Raw genomic sequence first — 21,577 nt, forward strand, 5'->3', positions numbered from 1 at the left:
GCCACGACTGCCATATTGTCTGAGCGGACCAGAACGTGGTGTCCGCGGAGATCCGGGAAAAAACTCCTCAGAGCTTTGTAGACCGCCATCATCTCCAGACAGTTTATGTGCCAGGAGGAATGACGGTCCTCCCACGGACCTCTCGCAAAGCGGCCTTCCATGACCGCGCCCCAACCAGTAAGGGATGCATCTGTTGAAACGGTCTTCCGGCAACACGATGCTCCCAGCACTGGTCCCTGGGACAGAAACCAGACTTTCTTCCATATGACTAGAGCCCGAAGGAACTTTACGGAGTTCTAAAATGTCTTCAGGGGAGGGACCCTCTCCCTCATCTAGCTCTTTGAGGAGGTCGGCCTGGTATGCCTGCAAAATAGTTAGTGTATGCAGGGAACTACCAGCCCGCCCAGCCGCCATATATGCCCTGCCCACCAATGCAGATGTATCACGGCATGGCTTGGTGGGCAGTGCCGGGGCTTTAAGGGACGATGCCGATTCGGGCAAAAGATAGCTCGCGAGAGCATCTTCCACCGGCATCGTCCCATAACCAGCCTCGCGCGCCCCCAGTACGTTAGAGTAATCCAGTACCGGGGGGTTGGAAACACGCGCTGAATAAGGCTTAAAAATGGTAAGCCCCGGCGAGGTGTTGGAGCCCGGCGAGAGAGAAAGCGGTCATCCAGCCTGCTGGGTGGCTGGATCTCCTGCCTCTCTTGTGGCCATTCAATATTTAATTTGGCCACAGCACGGGTCAACACCTCCACTAACTCCTCATTGACGGGTGGATGAAGTGGCGACAATATATCTTCATCCCCCGCCTCGATGTCGAACTCATCTGGCTCCTCAGAACCAGAGAGCACGAGCATCGGACTGCCCACCCCGGGGGAAGAAGCCGCAGCGCGGGCTTCCACACAGGGAGGACGGTCATCTGGACTGTCAGCGGATGATTGAGAAAGTGCCTCGGCAGTCTCAATCATAGACCGTAAAAAAATATGGACGACTCGACATCATCTGTTTCCGCTTGGCAGATTTGAAGCTTTCAGGCGGCCTTGCACGGCGCGGACATCTTGGGACCGAGTCTGCGCAGTAGCGATTTCGGGACCGGAGTTGCGCAGTAGAGCGCAGGAAGTAGAGCAGGAAGTACAGTCGCGATATCAAAAGCCCGCCCACACTCTCGCAGATGCAGAACAATTAATAATGTTGGTGTGAAATAAACAGTTATGGAAATGTAGAAATTAAAGCTAAAGCTCTAATCTGCTCCCAAAAATTCCGAAAAAAGTCCGTTAGTGCCTCAGTGACAACTTCACTCAGAGAAGCCGTCAGTCTCAGCTGTCAATCATGACGTCACACCCCCGTTTTTATAGCATCAAATAACTAACTCAAAGTAAACTTATTTTTAAAACGAACACCTGAAATGAAATCATCGTGATGATAACTGCCTTCAGTGACATAAACTAACTTTGGGGAAACATTTTTGAAGTGTAATTTTATTATTTAGTTTGCCTCGCGTCCATTAGAAAACACAGAGGGGCAGCTATACTGGGACCGGTCACCGGGGGGCGATCGAGGCGCGAAAGCTTCAGTAAATGAGAGGGAGACTGCAGGCTTGGTCTCAATCTCCACTGACAAATCCAGTTGTGAACCCCATGATCTGAGACGCCGAGCCGCCTCAGCGACTGCGGGTCCCGAACCACGGGGTTCACGGGGCTGACCGCCGTCATTGAAAACGGCCAGCCGCGAGCGAAGCACCTTGAGTGTGAGCCTCTCACAATGCTCACAAGCGGCTCCCTCGAGAGCCGCTGTGGCATGCTGCACACCCAAACATAGAACACAAAGCGAGTGTGTGTCCGTGCCCGACATAAATCGAGGACACGGAGGCACACACCGCCTGAACTCAGTGCTCTTAGTCGCCATTATACTCTATATATATTTATTTTACTTGCTAGAAAGACGTACAACAGTAAATAGACAGGACAATATACACAGAGCGTTACTGCTGAAGAGCGATAACTGACGCTACTATGCGCCGGACATCCCTTTATAGCTTCCGGTGATGCCGTCACATCTACGTCATGACGTTGCACCAATCAGGATTGGACAGGTTTCATTCATACTTCAGATGCGGTTATGCTTAGGGAGCATCCCCAATTCGTCGTTTCGACGCAGTGCGAAGTTCCCTCGATATAGGGAACTGCTGAAGCTCAGAGGTGTTTATCTGAGGTAAAGTAACATGATAAGACATGATTCAGAAATGTAAAGCTGCTTTCTGGAAACCCCTCCAGCTGTAAACTGACTTTTAGCACAAACCATCAAACCGGTTTCATTTGTTTCCCTGAAATGGCCCTGATCAATCTGGTTCTGAAGATGAACTCATTTCTGTAGTGGTGTTAAAATCACAGCTAGTAACTATCACAGCAAATCATTTATCTTCCCTCATAAATAAAGTAAATAGAAATATCAGAATAGGGATGTCCCGATCAGGTTTTTTTGCCCTCTAGTCCGAGTCCGAGTCATTTGATTTTGAGTATCTGCCGATACCGAGTCCCGATCCGATACTTCTATAATACATAAAAAAAGAATAAAGAAGAGCGAAAAAACAAACCAGGATGTTCCTTATTTTTTATTTTATTCACCTTATTTTAACACTCAACAACTCTAACAAACAGAGCACTTCTATGAGGTAGCTTGAACAATCAAGTAATAAATAACATAAATTCTTCACTTTTGGATTTTAGTGCAGCATTAAAATTAAAAAAATCCTGGACCGGAGTTGCAGATGCAGAACAATTCATTATATTGGTGTGAAATAAACAGTTATGGAAATTAAATTAAATAATCTGCACCCAATAATCCCGAAAAAAGTCTGTTAATGCCTTAGTGACAATTTCTTCACTCAGAGAAGCAGTCGATCTCAGCTGTCAATCATGACATCACACAGCCGTTTTTATAGCATCAAATAACTAACTAAAACTAAACTTATTCAAAAAACAAACACTTTAAATGAAATCATTGTGATGATAACTGCCTACAATGACATAAATCAACTTTGGGGAAAAAATATTTGAAGTGTAATTTGACTGAAGTGTAATTAACAATGCTTTTCAGGTTTTTCCCTTGTCAAAAAATCCTATTGGAATTTCACTTTGTCCTATAGGATCTTATTGGATTCTTAGAATCCTATAGGACAATCTGATTCATTTCAATGGAATTTCTCTTTGTCCTGTAGGATCTTATTGGATTCTTAGAATCCTATAGGACAATCTGATTCATTTTAATGGAATTCCTCTTTGTCCTATAGGATCTTATTGGATTCTTAGAATCCTATTGGACATTCTTATTTATTTTAATGGAATTTCACTTTGTCCTGTAGGATCTTATTGGATTCTTAGAATCCATAGGACATTCTGATTTATTTTAATGGAATTTCACTTTGTCCTATAGGATCTTATTGGATTCTTAGAATCTATAGGACATTCTGATTTATTTTAATGGAATTTCACTTTGTCCTGTTGGATCTTATTGGATTCTTAGAATCCTATTGGACATTCTGATTTATTTTAATGGAATTTTACTTTTCAATGAAATAAACACAGAGATTGGCTTAATATTGTATAACCAAAGCAAAGCGTTTGCATAGAAAAACAATCACACTTTCAAATAAAAAGTGCCATTTTGTCTCACTATCTAGTGCAGGGGTGGCATTTTGCACCTATGAATGGCTCATATATGACTAAATTAATTTTAAATTCATGATTTAATATCAATGAGATTTTTTATTAATGTAATGTTTTAAATCTAGATGGTTATTTATGTAAATGATGTGTGGCAGTGGCGTTTTAATGCGCATGCGCGTTGGACATTCGAATCGCGTTCTTCAAACCACACTGGAGCAGAGTTGCCATGGAAACGGGGACTCGGATTCAAACGAGCAGCACTTCCTCAGGCGCTGTTTTCACTAGTTTCAGGTGAGTTTAGTCCCTAAAACCACACAAATAATACACACAACTGTTCCTGACACCTTTCTTACGTTAACTGACACACTTCTGTTGAATATTTACTTGAATGGTGTCTTCGGGAAAAGTGCAGCATCTGTTTTCACAAGAGGGTAACTTGAGCTAACTCTATCGATTTGATCTATTGAGCCCTTGTTTATGAGAACTTGTGCTTTTAAATAAATCTTTATGTAAAACTTTAATGTTTTGATAGTTTATGTTAAGGTTTTACTGCTAATTTGTCAATGGTACGTATCAAAAATCTAAAAGTATATACTGTAACATTGTTCATCGATGATGTCAGTTACATGGAGCGCGAAAATTAGCTACAAACTGGCAAACAAGTATTGTAAAAATGTTCTGTGATTTCAGGAGGGACAAAATAACCCATCTACAACAGAGGGGAAGATTCCAACATTTCTGGAGGAAGCTGCTGACAGAGCTGTAAGAAACGGGTGAACTGAGGAAGGTAATTTTATATGCATGTATTTCACATAATATTTGACATAATATCAGCATGATTTTAGTTATTTTCTTTAGCAAAATTATACATATTAAGAAGCTTTGACATTCAAAACATTAGTGACACTGTATGAGCAATATTAAATTAGCAAGTAAACCTAAAAACACAAACCCTGTTTATATTAAAACAGGTCATAAAACTATTGAGTTTTACTGGTATTATCTATAGTGGAGATGAGTGTGATGAGGTTCAGGTGTGAGTAATCAGTATTCGGGAGAGGGAGTGCGCTGTGATTGGCTGGTGTGAGAACCTGGCAGATTTATAACAAATAGAAATTGAATTTGAATCTAAAATTGTGTTCTGTATTGTTAAAGAATTAGTTCACCCCAAAATTCAAATCTGCTGATAATTTCCATCGGTCATTTTCTAAAAAAAAAAGAGAGAAAAAAAAGCATTTATATACCTTTTACCTCAAATGCACGACTTTGATGTTGTTTTCCCACTGCGTATTACGCCGGAAAGGTCAGTGCTGACCCAGTGCCGAAAAACTCCATCTCATGTTCTCCTCTAACTTTAAAATTGTCCGACATTGTTGTTTTACCTTTTATTTTTGTAAAGGGTGTTTGATTTAGTCTTTGCACGTTTGTTTTAACACTGGGACGGTACTTCCACATACGTCACACGCGTGACCTTTCCAACGTAATGACGCCACAAAGCCTTACATCAAAGTCGAGCATTTGAGGTAAAAAAGTATATAAATGTTTATTTATTTTCTACTGAAGACTGAAAGACATGAACATCTTGGATGGCATTGGGGTGAGTAAAAGAATAGGAATTATCATTTTGGGGTGAACTAATCCTTTAATGTACATTCTTTCTGCTTTACTTTTGGAGCCTTAATAATTTATGGGTTGTGAAAACACTGAATGAATAGACATCATTGTACTTGGACATTATTAAATGGCTACTCGATAGTAAAGTTAAGAATTCCAGCAAGCCGTGTGTTAATGTGGTGTGTATTCTTCTCATTTTAGCTCCTACATCCATTTGGGCTGAAGGTCAAGACAGAACAAAACCAAAGCTGTCCTGTAACCTGCCGGCCTAAATGACAGACTTCACACTGACAGCTGCTGGCATGGATGCTGCATCACATGTTTCTGACACTTTTCCACCTAGAATTTAAAGTGTGGAGTATTCATCCCCCACCAGGAGACTTCATGTCTTCATCTATTGTGAGTGGATATCATTTTAAACATTATTTTAAAAAAACACTAATTTCTTCTAATTTTTATTGTGTAGTATATGTAAGATTTTTCCATAAAAAGAAAAGAAAATTTTAGTAATGTTTTTAAGTAATAAAGTAATTAATTGTTAAGTAATGTTGTTATAATCCTGTTAATTTATGTACAGTATAAATTGCAAACATATGCTTGTTTTGGGCACATGTTTGCAGCTTATAGACATTTTAGAGGAGGAAGATGCTGTGTATTTAAAGGTGCTTTAAGTCATTTTTATTTGTACAATGTTATTTTTGTATATAAATCATTATTACAGTGGAACAAATTGCTATTTTTTTATTTGTAAATTAGCAACTGAATTTTTTAACCATTGCACAGCACCACTTTATCACCTATAATTTACAACTTTTTTATGTCACATGAGAACACATGAAAGTTTATATTTTTGTTCAGATTATGTAATTTCTGTAATAAAATTTGCATCATAGAATGGTAACTTCTTTCTGTTGTTATTTTGTAGATGTTTGTTGTAACTTAATTACTTAAATGTACTTCAAGATAATTGAGTAAAACCATGGCTGCACTGTGGTAATACAACCAATTTATGGCACATGATCCATGTTTTTTAAAACCATGTTTACTGCAAAAACCATGGTTGCTGCAGTCATGGTTACAATGGTTTTACTGTAGTATTACTACAATATAACTGTGGTAAAACCATGGTATTAAAACCACATGTTTTTTTTTTAAAATACCAGTTACTACTGTAATTAAAACTACAGTTTTACTATAGTATTACTACAATATAACTGTAGTAAAACCATGTTATTTAAAAACCATGGTTCGCACCAAAATACCAGGGTTACTACAGTCATAGTTAAACTATAGTTCTTTTTCGTAAGAAGTTAACCTAACTATGACGACTTCCGCTCTAAAAAAAACCCGGAAATGTGAAAAGGGTCTAATTCTACTTTTTTTTTTTTCTTACAGTGTACCAAGTATTCAGACATAGTAGCCTTGGTACACTTTGCTATCTTTGCTGTGATTCTCACAGAATCCAATAGGAATCAGATAACATTTGGAATCATATTGGTATCCTTTAGGATTTATCCTATGGGATATTTGTGTATTATCTTATAAGACAATTCCCAAAGAATCCTATAGGAATCAAATAAGAATCTTAAAGGACAAGACATAAATTATCCTATAAGATTATTTCTAACGGAATCCTATAGGAATCAGATAAGAATCTTAAAGGACAAGACATAAATTATCCTATAAGATTATTTCTAAAGGAATCCTATAGGAATGGTTCCAAAATATGATAGAAATTTTAAATGGAATCCTGTACAGATTTCCATTAAAAATCCTTAAGGATTTTTTGACAAGGGTTATAGGTCTAACATTAGTTTTTAGGTAGATAAATTGAATAAAGTAGGCTAATCAAATGTAAAATGCATATTTAACTGTTTAAATTAAAGACTAATCCTTACAAAAGCTATCAAATCAAGAGCAGTGAGTGATTTGATTCCTTATCTTTTGTTTGAGATGGAACAGACAGCAGTAAAGGCTACTGCCCCTTTAAGACCTGAAGGAAGGCTCTGCGTCGTCTTTCTCGACTGTATAAAGTCCTCTTAAAGCATATTCAGACTATGTCTGCTTGGATACTCATCAAGATGGACATGCTGACATACTTCTTGTGTGAGTTGGTCCGTTTAACCACAGACTTGAAAGAGAACTCAATATTTGCGTGCTGTGAGACGAGTGCGTGCTTTCGGATGATGCACAAGACAGATCAGCTCCGCGCACGCGCTCTCATTCGCGTCTTCTCTACACATGACAGTGAAAATGACTGCTCATTAAATGACAATACGGCAACACTCGCATGAATTGAACAAAGTTTACCCAGATAGACCGTTTTGCCCACGGTTTTCTGTTATTAGCGCTGTTTCTGTACAGAAACAGCCACCCACATAAAGCATTATTTTCAAGTTACAACCTATATTATTGCGTCATCAGATGTGAGATGAACCGCGGAGCAAGTGCTCACTTTGTCTCTCACCCCAGAATATACATATATATCCGAGTCCTGATCGGGATGTAACGATTCCGATCTGAAATCACGTGATCGGGCCCGATTTCCGATCACGTGATCGGATCGGGACATCCCTATATCAGAATACACAGAACATATTAATGGATCATTTCTTCTTCTTTTCCCTCTTTTGAGCGGCTGTCCTTCACAATGAAATGCTGTTAAATTGCAGTCACTGAAGTCCAATGAAGCCGCAGAACAACAGATGCAGACATGTGTCCACTAGAGGTCCTCCTGATGTGACGATGCATATTATTATTACTAGAGCAGGTAATGGTTACCGCTCATCTGTCAGCAACATAGGGTGATGTCTTCATCAAAGAAACAGATTCTTAATGAAACTGACAAGTGAACATTTCTTCTGGGAAATAATCAAGAGTCATTTGGTGACTTTAATCCTAGCAAGTGACACTCGAACATTTGAATATTCAAACATATTATAAGACATGTTATGAGTAGTGTTTACAGTGTTTTCACTGGTTTTGAGAACGGCACACTTGGCATTGCTTGAGAATCTCAGGTGAGAGCGTTTCTCTAGAGAGAGTCATGCTTGAGGAGAGTAAAGAAAGGAAAGGTTGTGCATGACAGTAGATGAGACCTTTTGATATAGTACATACAATAATACATCTATACATAGACATTTAATTACTCGTCATGTAGTTTATAATTGCCGCTTGGGGCTATATTTTATTTTCTTGTTTATTTTCAAATATTAATTTTTTTATATAAAGTGCCTGGTAAGAGCAGAGCTAAACCTCTTCATGTCCATCAGCGGTGAGTCAGTGAAGGACGATGGCATCTGCAGATCAGCATCGTGACACACTAGATGAGCTGGAAGAAGACAAGAAAGGTAATGACGGAAAGAATATCAGTAATGTTAAAGTTGTCCTTTAGTAAATGTGATTAATCTCTGACTCTGTTCCAGTAGAGATGAGCAGCAGCGCTCACACTGGAGTCTGTGTTGATGTGAATGCTCAGACGGGAGCAGCTGTACATGCTCCTGTACTCACTGGAAACATCACAATGGTGAACTTCAACTACAGCACTGCAGGACATGCAGGACACGGTACTGTCACTATAGCTGTGCTTCAGTGGTGTAATTTAACAAAGTAATAATACCGTTTTATAGTACTTGAGTATTTTTGGGAGAATCTGTACTTTACTTTAGTTTTTATATTTCTGTCAATTGTACTCAGATACATTTCCTCAAAGCATATATGTTACTTACTACAAAATAAAGTCTGAAGAACACAGACTGCAAGAAAGTGTGTGCTAACAAGTGCTCACATAAGCGCAGTTGATTTCGTCGTCTGTTGCTGTAGCCAGGGGCGTGGGACTGGGGGGATAAAGGGTACTGAGTAACCAGGGCCCGAGGCAGGGGGGGGGCCTTAGAAGTCAGTTTTCTATACATACACATACATGGTACGGGGGCCCAGCAAGATGGTTTGTACCCAGGGCCCAAAATTTGGTGCTACACCCCTGGCTGTAGCGGCTGACTATGAGGCGCCACATAGGATTTAAATCAAACTTTGCTTATCAATACATTCATAACCAGAGGTGTCAAAAGTACTGGCATTCATTACTCAAGTGGAAGTATAGATACTAGGGTTTAAAAATACTTTTGTAGAAGTTAAAGTATCAACTCAAGCTTTTTACTTAAGTAAAAGTGTAAAATTACTGGGTTTCAAAACTACTTAAAGTATAAAAGTAAAAGTAATGTAAGGAAAAAAATGCCATTAAAGACAAAAGCTAAGGCCACACCACAGGGGCCTATAGTGCTCTACCCCACCTCCTCAAAAAAACATTTTTCTAAAGGCCATAATGACTATAATGTTATATTAAAATGTTAATGTTGAAAAATTTGGGAGGCACTGGCTACCTGTTTCAGCCACATATACCCATTGAAAATTTAAGCATTTTAGTACAATGGACATATGTGTACTGCTGAGCATGTTTCCTGAAGCGGAAGATATGATGACTAGTTGCCTATGAGTAATGAATAACCTTTATCGGAATGTAAATGTAGGCTACATGTGTGATCAGTGTTGCCAGATTGAGTCGACGCTTTAGAGCCCTACGGGCCCTGACTTTTACACCCCTAACCTCATACCCACTGTCGGCCGCTGACTGCTTGGTTGTCACTTTAAAAAAAATTAACAAACAAACAAATTATCCAAACATTTTTCTAAATTAACTTTATTAAAGAAACTAAACGAAATATAACTATTGGACATTACAAACAAAGCTGAACTATTTTAATGACTGCAGGAGTGTGTCATAAGAAGGATTGTGCAGGGCTCAAACCCCAAAAGGTCACCAAAACTGGCAAAATAATGTGATGATATTTTATTGAAGAAGCCACTTTAAGTGCAAACTGTGCCCAATATAAGATATCGGAAAAAGCAAATAATTAACAGGCATTTCACACGTTAAAACACACCACTGCCAAAATGCGTAATTCATTGATATACTGTACAATAATTCGCCGACAAAAAAATAACAACAATGCGTTTAGCTTTGCTCTGACAAAACTACAGTACCCTTGTGAAGTTCATAGGACATGCACTTAGCCCAGTCAAAACTGATTCATCATTGATTCAAACCTCTTTCAGCAGCTGTTGGGGTTGCTAGTTGCAGATGTCCTGAGTGTGTATTATGATGGACAGGATCATGATTATAGTCTGAGATTATAGATTATAGTAGAGTTGGTTCACTCTACCACTCCTTACTGTAGAAACGGCTTGTGTATATATATATATATACTGTGTGTATGCCACTTTAGCATAGCAATCACTTGAATATACATCTACAACGAGTTATCGCGCTAAAAACCTGGCTGTCACCAATGAGCGCGTCTGCCTGCTTATCGCTGATTGACTGAAAGTGCGTGCTCGTGCGCTGGAACCCGCCCCATCTGGCAACACCGTGTGTGATTTGTGCTTTGAGTCATGTGCAGGCGCGATGGATCGCGTAGTAACCAATAGGGTGTTGGAATGGTATATGTTTACACTTCTCATCCAACCACAATCAAATTCACACTATCCGGATGACGCGATTTATCTGCATAGTTTTTTTTAAACAAGATGAAATAAAATAGGAGTAACGACGCTATTTTTAAAAAGTAAGGAGTAGAAAGTACAGATAATTGCTTGAAAATGTAAGGAGTAGAAGTAAAAAGTAGGCAGAAAAATAATTACTTCAGTAAAGTATAGATACCAAAAATTTCTACTTAAGTAAGGTAACGAAGTATTTGTACTTCGTTACTTGACACCTCTGTTCATAACACACGTGCATATACACCTATACATTACTCGCATTTAGATGTATACTATTGGATGTTCAAAATACATATATAAAAATACACATGCACACGAATAGGAAAAACATACCAATACATATTACCATAATTCCTCAAATAAAGACCGGGGCCTTTATTTACCTGAACTGCCGATGGGAACCGGCTTTTATTTGAAGCAGGCTTTTATTAGGCTTTTATTCAGAGGACAAATATCATTGATTTTTCCTGTTGGTTTATAGACCAATTACTCTGAATCGCCCTCTGTCGTTTCAAAGAATACAGGGTGTCCGCGGGGTTTTAAAAAGTATTAAAAAGTGATAAATCCAAATTGTCAAATTTAAGGCCATTAAAAGTGTTAAATGTGGCCTCAGAGGTATTATTTTTTTCCAAATTAGGTATTATTTTTTAGACTATCAGGTGTCCTATTCTGATTGAAATTATATCTGCGTTCGCGTTAGTTCGTTTAAATATGGACTTTAGCATATCTGGGCACAATCAAAGATCTTTCGTCTCTCTCAGCGTATGTTTGATGCTGACGTCATATTCAGTGGTCGTTCGGCATCATCTCAGAACACTGCACGCTCAACAGAAGTGGCTGGCTTACGTTTTATTTTAGACTTGCTTCAAGGCATATCTTCAACGACTGTCCTCATAAGAGCAATCTTAAATGATTTATATAAAGTCTAAAATGAACAAAAAGAGTTGTGAGAGAATGAGGCGCGATCCATAGACAGTATATAAACAGTGAGATCCGCGTGTCTGTCTGCTCTTAGGCCGTGTGTCCACCAAAGCGTTTTTAGCCAGCTGAAAATGCTAGGGGCTCAGCTGAAAACTCCTTGCTGTGAGCGCTTGAGAGCGTTTTGGCAGGCAGCGTTTTTTCTCCTCAGTTGAGACTCTGCTTGTTGTTATGATACGGAAAATCCGCGGAGGTCTTTCTAATTTCACAGGTAGTTTGTTCCTGTATTGATTCTATATAAAATTGCAGATACAATGTAAAGTATTTGCTCTGGCTTTTGTTTTAAATCATTTTATTCCGTTATTATTTACGCGGAATGTGGCAGTTGGTCTGTGTTGTGTTTGTCCCGCCCCTCCTCCATTGTGATTGGACGGCTGGGTGAAAGTGACAGTGATGAGCGCTGCGTTTTACTCAAAGTTGAACATTCTTTAACTCTCGGCGACCAGTTAAAAACGCTGAGTGCTCAGCGCGATCGTGAAATACTCGCTCAGCGCCTCATTGCGCTCCAGGCGTTCTAAAAATGTGGCGCTCTCATTGAAAACAATTGAAAACGCCAGCCAGCAGCGTGAAAAAACGCTTTGGTGGACACACAGCCTTAAAGGTACAGCAGCCAATAAAGCTTCCTGTCAGGGAACAGAGAAAATGACTCGCTGCTCTTGACTAAATAACTTTTGTAGCTTTAATAAGGATTAACTATTTAATTTATAGTTTATGCAGTGCAGATTGCATATTACTTTGATAACTTTATTACATTTCTGTATATTTCCTAACTGTTCAGACAGGAAGGGCAGGAGTAAACATGACATTTATTATGGGTTTATGCTAGCATTGTTTTAAGTTGACTTAAATTTAAAAAAAATATATTTTTGAAGCCTAATAATAAATGTAAAAAAAAAAAAAAAAGTATTATACTTTAATACATCAGTAGCTGTATTAATATCAGTAATAGGCTACTGGCCTTCATTCACAAAAAGATGCCATTTAAACAAGTATTTAAAATATACTGTCTTTATGTTGTTTCTACATTAATTTGATTAACTGTGAAATTATTATATTAAAAAATATATTAAAATCATACAAAAACATTTCTTTTTTTATTGCGATTAATTGCGATTAGTCACAGAAAAAAATGTGTGATTTATCTAGTTAAAGTGTTTAATCGATTGACAGCACTAGTTTTTAGTATTTTGTTAAATTCAACAACTTATCACAGTTATAGAAATTTAATATTTGGCTCAGGTTTTGTTGTTGGAAAAAAACACTAAATAATTTAATTGCTGAATTACCAATTATTAATTGAAATCAGATGTGTGTGCAGTCATGCTTCTCCTTAACCAACCTTTGTGAATGTTGAGATGTATTTTACTGTGTCTGAATGATAACTTATGACAGATTTCCTCCTTGGGGCCAATTCTAAATCTATTCTTTTTTGTATGTTATATGTGTCAAAATCTGTGTAAATAATAGAAAGGTAGCTGATTAACACTTGCAATTCAGTGTCGTGATGGTTTTAAAAAAAATTCTGAAGGTAGTAAAAAAAGGTATTAAAAAGTAGTAAATTTAACTTAAGGATTGCTGTATATACTCTGGAATAGCACATGCGCGAGCGTGGTCTCGTCCTTTTGGGGAGGAGCGCGCAGTCAGCGGAGACAGGCGAAAGTATAAACAAGGCTTGAGACGTGGAGCTGAGCTTCGAGGCTTGGGTGTGACCCCCTTAAGACATAAAAGAGACGAGAGGCTAATATTAGGTGCGTCTTAATCAGCTCCCTAGTTCAGTAGTCAGGGCACTGATCAGGACATACCGTCATACCGTAAGTCAATGGGCTGACTCCCTGATCAGTGCCCTGACTACTGACAGAGCAGATTGAGACGCGCACGCATTGTGAAGATCGATATTTTATAGTCTGCCTGGTGACACGTCATTTTCCCAGACGTCGCATCTCTAATAGACTACAGTAGCCTATTTTAAATGGCACATGCATCCGTTATATTCTCAATTTCATTTACAAAGCAATCTCTGTAAAGTTTTTAGGTTAACTATTGAAGAGACCAGGATTAGTGTGTGTCGCACTGGCATGACTCGCATCGGGCGCGTGGCATCAGGATGGTTTCACATTAAATTAACGGCATTTAGGAGATTATCCACACATTTCCCCCCGGCCTTTATTAGAGCCGGTTCCCGGAAAAAGCCAAATAAAGGAGCCTTTATTTGTTAGTGCTGACCACGGCCCCAACCACCATCAGAGGCCCGGTGTTTATTTGACTACAGGCTTTTATTTGAGGAAATACGGTATGCTAGTAATGAATGCATACACACTTGTGAATAACTCGCATATACATGTGGCGGGGTGGTGCACTTTTGAGAGACACAAGTTGTCCACTAGTAATGTCCAACTACGCCACCCTAAGGATTAACCCTAGGGAAATACTCCAGTTACTCAAATTGATTAATAAACCACACAGGTTTGGTTCCCTCACAAAAGTTAGGCCGGAGACACAAGTATAACAAAATACAAAATGTTTATTAATACAAGAATACATTTAAAATACTGAAATCACAAAATCACTTAGAAACCCCGCTTCAAACTAAAAAACACAAATTAAAATAAGTAAAAGATATAAAACAAAACCAATTTAAGAGTGAAATTATGTAAGTATATGTAAAATGAAAACTAAATAATACCAGCAGGGCTGAGGCTCCATATGGCAGGAATCAATGTAGAGTTTGGTTTCACAAGAGCACACTTCCATGTGCGCACACACACACACACACACACACACACCCGTGCACTCTAATCACACTATCAACCACTCAAAGTGAACACCACACACAATAAAGGAGAACCATCACCACAAAGAGGGAGATCAAGCCACCCGTGGGACCCCAGCTCCGGCAATAAAACAAAAAGAAAGTAAATAAACAACTGGGCAAAAATGGCGGTATGAACATCACAAATGCAGCTCCTCGTGTAAATATCTAGAACAAAGAAACGGCATACGTTTCGTCATAGTTTTTATAATCAGATATTAGTTAAGCTTGTCAACGTCTCGTTTTAGTCACAGAAAAAGTGGGCGTTAACGAAATTAACACTGAATCTCCTTCTATAAGCGAAGAGCCAATCAGGCCTCCCCAACAAGACAAAATGTGAAGCACTAGAACGACCCGTAAAACTCAGAGCAGCAGTCCCCTTTAATAAATGACATGACTTCGTCAGCGCAGCTGTGTAAACAGCGGCTCTTTGAACAGAGATAAGTAGTGATATGGCCTAAAATAAACCAAAACCCTATAAGGAAGCCCATATGCTTAAGAAAAATAATAATAATTACATTTCATTAAAATACACCAGTCTTACCAAGAGTAGTGGTCTTGAGGGTTTTAGGTATAAGGCCTTCAATTTGAACACCTTTAAAATCAAATTGCCATCCAGTTCTACCAGAAAGACTCTGGAGAAATATTTTGACAATAGTGCATTTATTAATAGCTTTGCCTTACTTAGAATTGCCTTACTTTAGACCGATTCAATATCTTGAAATAATATTTTCTAATTTGAGTGGAGAAATTTAAATCTACATGATAATACACACTATACTCATAGTCACGCAACTTTAACGTAAATAATTCGAGAATAAAACATAACGTGTGTAATTTGCATAGTAGGCGACCGCATATATGGAAAAGAAACACCTAACCCCAAAAAAATTCTAACGAAAGGTTTTTCAGCTGTTTTTTGTAGTATTAGGTGTCTTTAATAACATTATAAAAGTTTACCAAAGTTTAATCACTAGAAAGGTGTAATTTTCAAGATGGCGTCCAAGATGGGCAGGAAGGCCTTAAAATATCCAACTCCTTCATGATTTGACCTAGCCATGTAATCTTGGTGTCTAACCCCATGTTTTCTGGGTCTATGAATCCATTGGACTTGTCTAAATTGACATAATTACATACTTATGGAATACATGGAATACATGAGATTACTGTAAGGTTTTGTCTTTGTTTGGGGTGAACCAGAGATGTTAGATTTAGCCTATGTCATGTAACTCCTCCTACTCCAGTACATGTTTTTGGTCACATACCCTTTTTTTTGCTAAAACACAGACGTGGCATTCAATGTAAGTTATTGCACCCAAAAGTAACTTAAATTTGAGTTGTATAACTTTGATCATAAACAACTCTGAATTAGCCCGAACAGAGGCCTTTGTGTGAACCCTCTAAAATGGTCATTCATTTCAATTTGAATAAGGTAATACATATGTAATGCATCATCTATTGATGTTTTGAGTATAAAGGTGGCATTATACTAAACCCAACAAAACTAAATTCACAATTTTCAGCGATTCAGAAGATGGTGGAAGAGAATACTGACATTTGATATTGCATGCCTCATTGAAATGTTTCAGTGTATACCATTTTGCACAAACAAAATTCATCCTTGACTACTTCAAATGGGTCATGAACTGAGAAATCTAATTTTCCTTTAGAACTGAAATATTCCTTGTTAGTCTAATAAAAGCTTTTATTGACACCAGGCCCAGCACACGATCACGTTTAATTACGTCAAATGGAGGCAAGCACTGCCTCTGCAGAAGAATATCAATGCCTACTTTATCACTGCCTGTTTAGCTCCGCCCACTGATTCGCAAATGACATGATGCAATAGAATAATTGAGAGAACAGTACCAGGAAAGGTACATTTCACTGAAGGGGAAGGCCTGACAGTGACGATGAGAGAGAAGTCACATACAATCTTATTTCAGCGATCAAGAAAATGTTGAGGAATCCCAGAATCAAGCAATCATTCAAACAGCTGTGCGATTGATCAAAAGTGATATCAAGTCCAATGTCCAATCTGTTATGGAGTAGTATTTGAGCACAAAGTCCCTTGAGCTTGACTCTGCCCTTTTGTTTGTTCCTGAGACTCTCCATACACTTTTGAATGGTATTTTTGTGGGTAAGGAGACAAGCTGAAAGGTTGAAGGAATTGGACAGGCAATTGTTTAGGCAGCATGACCACATGCTGTTATAGCTCCATTACAATTTGGTCTTGCAGTGCAGGCACGTAGAATGGATTGGTCAAAATTCCTGGTGGATACCCTTCATGGAATGGGATTTGCTTCATCATACAAGGACATTTTGCATTTTGAAAAGAATGTAGCAGATTCAGTTGCTCCAGATATGTTACCGGATGACATAGATGTGATGGACATGGCACTTCTTTTTGCTGGGGACAGTGTTGGACAGTGTTGACCACAGCATCCTTACTATTGATCAGAGGTCTTTAACCCTGTTCCAGGGGACCCACTGTCCTGCAAAGTTTATTTCCAACCTGCTTCAACACACCTGCCTGTGTATTTTCAACAAGTAATCCTGAAGAGCTTGATTAGCTTCACCTGTCTTTAATTAGGGTTGGAGCTAAACTCTGCAGGACAGTGGGTCCTCAGGAGCAGGGTTGAAGACCTTCGCTATTTATGGTAAGGGGACCTTCTACTGAATGGGAATCATAGTAGTAATCACTCCAGGGTGAAAAAAGGACCGTAACAAACGGGCTTCTGCTCCCACATCAAGTAAGGAATGTCATAGAGGACCATGGGACCAAGGAAATGGCAGTGTTGTTTTGCAACAGGAGTACCAATTAACTTGCCTCTTTGCGCTTCAACCCTTTTAGCAATAAAATAGTTACCACTGAATAATTTGTTACCTCAGAATGTCTGCCTCCAATTGAGTCCTAAACCAAATACCACAGCCAAAGAGTTTACTTCCAGATCATGGTGTGGATTGGAAAGGAAGGTGACATGAACACAGTGGATTGGGGATGGCAGCAACCGGTGAACTAACAACCGATTCCTGTCAGTTATAAACCAGTAAGACTGCTGCCCCAGAAAGACTCCTACAGATAAATTAATGTGGCATTTATATAGCGCTTTCAAATGTACTACTGCATACAAAGCACTTTACACTCATGTCAGGGGTCTCTCCTCAACCACCACCTGTGGGCAGCTCCACTTGGATGATGTGACGGCAGCCACAGTACAGCAGTACCAGTGTGCTCACCACATACCAGTAATATGGGGAGAGGAGAGATAGATAGAGCCAATTCAGTGGATGGGGGTTTATAGATCCATGATTGATAAGAGCCAATGGAGGAAATTTGGCCAGGACACCGAGGTTACACCCATACTCTTTACGAGAAGTGTTATGGGAGATTTAAAGATCACAGAGAGTCAGGACCTTAGTTTAACGTCTCATCCGAAGGACAATTCTTGTTACAGTACAGTGTCCCCATCACTATACTGGGGTGTTGGGACCCACACAGACCACAGGGTGACGCCCCTGGTGGCCTCACTAATACCACTACCAGCAGCTAAACACAGTTGAAGCATTCAGGAAAAAAAGGTTTAAAAGTAAAAGTCAAAAGCTCAACTACAGCAAAAAAAAATTACCATACTATGTGAATCTACTTGTTAACAGCAGGTGTAATTACTAACTGTCAATAACCACTCAATCATTTAATTATCTCGTTTACTTTAACACTACTTCAAAGTTATTTTAACACACTTTAGTGTGGAGTTTGCTGTGTAGGCAAAATTATATAAAAAGGAGAAATATGCAATTATTTTTTCACATAAATATGCTTGTAACCAATTGCCTTAATATATAATTGTACTTATAATCACTTATCGATCATGCAGATATGCAAATTAGAATATTACATGGCCAAAACATGTATCATGCACCAGTATTCCTGGTCTAGGAGGAATACAAATGAGTAATGGTCATTTTAAGGACCTGACGGGCACCATTTTGAAAATGGGGACTTACTTGGAGTCAAACTTTGGTAAACTTTTAGTATGTTTTTAAGTACATCTGATACTACTGTAAACCACTGAGAAACCTTTTGTCAGAATTTTTTTGGGGTCAAACCATACTTTTTTCTTACCTTTTTCTAGAACGAGACTGCCAATTCCCATACTGCTGGCGAGTGTGATATCGTGGTCCGTGAACTTCGCCGGCAGAGGATGTTGGCCTGTTATTGATGCTTTGTACAGCAGGCACCGATGGCCGAAACAAAGTGCGCAATTCAGTTTCTGATTCTGACTGCAGTTGAGCAGAAGGCAAAACATTCGATTCCACTGAATTACCAATTGATCTTAGAATAGTGGGCGAAGCAAGCACATTTTGCAAAATGCTAATTGCTTCAGTTGTAGCACGATCCTTCTCCATGATTGCAAAGTTGCAAATGCGATAAATAGGCAGGTTACTTCCGTGTACACACAAATTTACTTCCTTACTTCCTTTTACACTGAAATGACTTCCATTTGCACTGAAAAGTTCATGCACATCCAAATATGGAATCACTCGCATATACATATATACACTACTAAAGCTTGCATCCACGTTTTATTTTGTATGTATGCGCAAGTGTTTTATGGATGTCTGCATGCAGTGAGTGCATGGAAGTTTATATGGATATCAGGGCTCCAGACTAACTTGTTGCCTTGGTTGCACTGGTGCGCCTAACTTTTTTATTTAGGTGCACCAGCCCAAAATTTAGGTGCACCCAAAAATTTCCCCGGCTCGCATAATACCAATTTCAAGGTCACCTTTTTATCACGTTATATAAATATATATAAATTAATATATATTTTGTAAATGAAAACATAATATATGCTGTAACACAGGAATTAAAATCAAGGAAAACAATGCTTTGAGCATCAGCCTACTATTTTAAAACTACAGTTTTAACAAAGCATTATAAATTAATTAAAAAAATGAAATAATAAACAATGAAATACAACTCATAATAAATAAAAATTCAGATATTTTTTATTTCCTCTGCCTGCTATATTATATCACGCTTTGATTGTCATAATTATGTGGCAATGTTACTAGTAGTTTGCGGTAGACTAGTTTTTTATATTTCTTAATAAAATTGGGCCAACTGGAACAAATGTTATAATGAAATTATGAATTATTATGGGTAGATCACCACAGGAACGTTTTTTCAAAGAGCCAGAAAGTAACATTGCAGCACAACAAATTAACAACTAAGCAGTTAGGACAGTAGATATTTCAGCAAATATTGTTTGCAAAGAGATTATATTTGGAATATAATGTAGCAATGCACAATCACAGTAGTGACTCGACTGGGTTAACGTTAAGCGTTACCGTAACTGAGGGAAATGTTGCAGTGAGATCTGCCAGTCTCTGATCCAGTCTTCAAAGGAATATTACAAACAGCAAACGTCAAAACACAAGAGTACACACAACGATTTTGTTTTGGTGGTTTGCTTGACGATGTGAGTATAGGGCTCTTTTACTTTAATGGTAACGTTAGACTTTGTTTTTAATTAGCTTAAAACATCTATTCCTAGATGTTGATTCTCGCGCCGCCTAAGCTGACAATAGGTGTTTCTCCTTGTCAAGGATGCTTCCTTGGAAGGTCTGATCCTTCCAAGTCACTTCCTTCAGAGGCTAGGCGAGGCTCCTCTTTAGCATTCGGAGAACACGTAAATGGAACAGGCTAGCAAGTGCACGTCATTGCTTCATTACGTCAGTGAAAAGGTCCGTTGGCCATCAATAACGTTATGTGTAACGTTATTTGTATTTATTTTTTTATATCAATACAGTAGTAATTTGTACCGGCATTTAAACGTTAAACTTTACTTATATTTACTACGGTTATAACAAATGTTTGGTAACGTAAATAAAAGCATTGTGGCAAGCAGCGAGGTGAGGGACCGTGAGAGCGGGCCGGTGGAGTGATAATGAGTGGCAGCTGATCGGCACACCGGTCTCGGCTCACGGCAGAGTGGGAGTATAAATGGAGGAGTGTGGCAGACGAGAGAGGACCAGGCCTGGACTTTATATTATGGTTTGTTTATGTTTTATTATGTGTGTGCGGGCAGTCGCCCGTGAGGGGCTTCCCACGTTACTTTCGTTTTGTTTATTATTTATTATAAAGTTGTTGAACGTTCGCCGGTTCCCGCCTCCTTCCATCCCATCTACGAACCCCGATACAAGCATATTTGCCCCGTTTTGCCCCGCTCCGACTCAGCGAACATCTGAAGATAGCAAAGCTGCGCGCATAGGATTGTGGGTGATTTGAGAACGGGAAGAGCGCGAAGGCTACTCATATGCATCCTTCCCTGTATATGACATATTTTTCGAACGAAGGACTCAGTCCTTGGTTAAAATTCCGAGGATCCTCGACATTGGAACAGTCCTTCTTCGAATGTCGATGACGTAGCATCCTTGAAATTCTTACTTCCGAGGATCCTTCCTTGTCATTGAGAAACGGCTACTGACTCTGCTGACAGGCGGTTGTCATGACAATGAAGAAGTTTAGGCTCGCTCTCTTTCTCTCACACAAACACACACACACATGCTTTCGCTCTTACACACACACGTGCGCTATCTCTCTCTCTCACACACACACACACACACACACACACACACACACACACACACACACACACAAACACAAACACACGCACACACACAGTAAAATGGGCTCACAAACCGCCGCGTTAAGTTTGCAGATACTGTTTAACTACCTGGTGCTGCTTAGGTCGCAATTTCAAATCACTCGCAGGCCGCACGCAGCACTGAGCAGGAATATCAGGAGTCTGGACCACAGCCAATCAGAGGCAAAGACCCGCCCCATCTCTGTCTCTGATTGGTTTAGACCACAACATGATCCAACCATGAGTGTGTGTGAGTTCCGTCAAAGGAGAAAAAACGCTTCGTTCGTGGAGGCAGCTGA

General features: G+C 39.1%; 2 protein-coding genes across 6 annotated transcripts in view; both read left to right on the forward strand.

Annotated features, from left to right (window-relative positions):
* Positions 1-21,577, forward strand: part of LOC137049032 (chemotaxis regulatory protein ChePep-like) — a 341,058-nt gene that overhangs the window by 194,727 nt on the left and 124,754 nt on the right. The window lies entirely within an intron of this gene.
* The window catches only part of LOC137049216 (NLR family CARD domain-containing protein 3-like), a 68,149-nt gene that overhangs the window by 4,500 nt on the left and 42,072 nt on the right, over positions 1-21,577 (forward strand). For 2 of the 5 annotated variants that reach the window (XM_067427682.1, XM_067427686.1), the window contains exons 2-3: positions 8,514-8,632; positions 8,711-8,848. In XM_067427682.1, the coding sequence (XP_067283783.1) occupies positions 8,575-8,632; positions 8,711-8,848 (196 nt within the window). In that variant the 5' untranslated portion in view covers positions 8,514-8,574. Of the gene's footprint in view, positions 1-7,954; positions 8,053-8,513; positions 8,633-8,710; positions 8,849-21,577 lie in introns of all 5 variants that reach the window. The other 3 variants (XM_067427684.1, XM_067427685.1, XM_067427683.1) reach the window with 3 other exon arrangements.

The sequence above is a fragment of the Pseudorasbora parva genome, chromosome 20 (genome assembly GCF_024679245.1).
Source record: "Pseudorasbora parva isolate DD20220531a chromosome 20, ASM2467924v1, whole genome shotgun sequence".
In the NCBI taxonomy this organism is placed as follows: domain Eukaryota; kingdom Metazoa; phylum Chordata; class Actinopteri; order Cypriniformes; family Gobionidae; genus Pseudorasbora; species Pseudorasbora parva.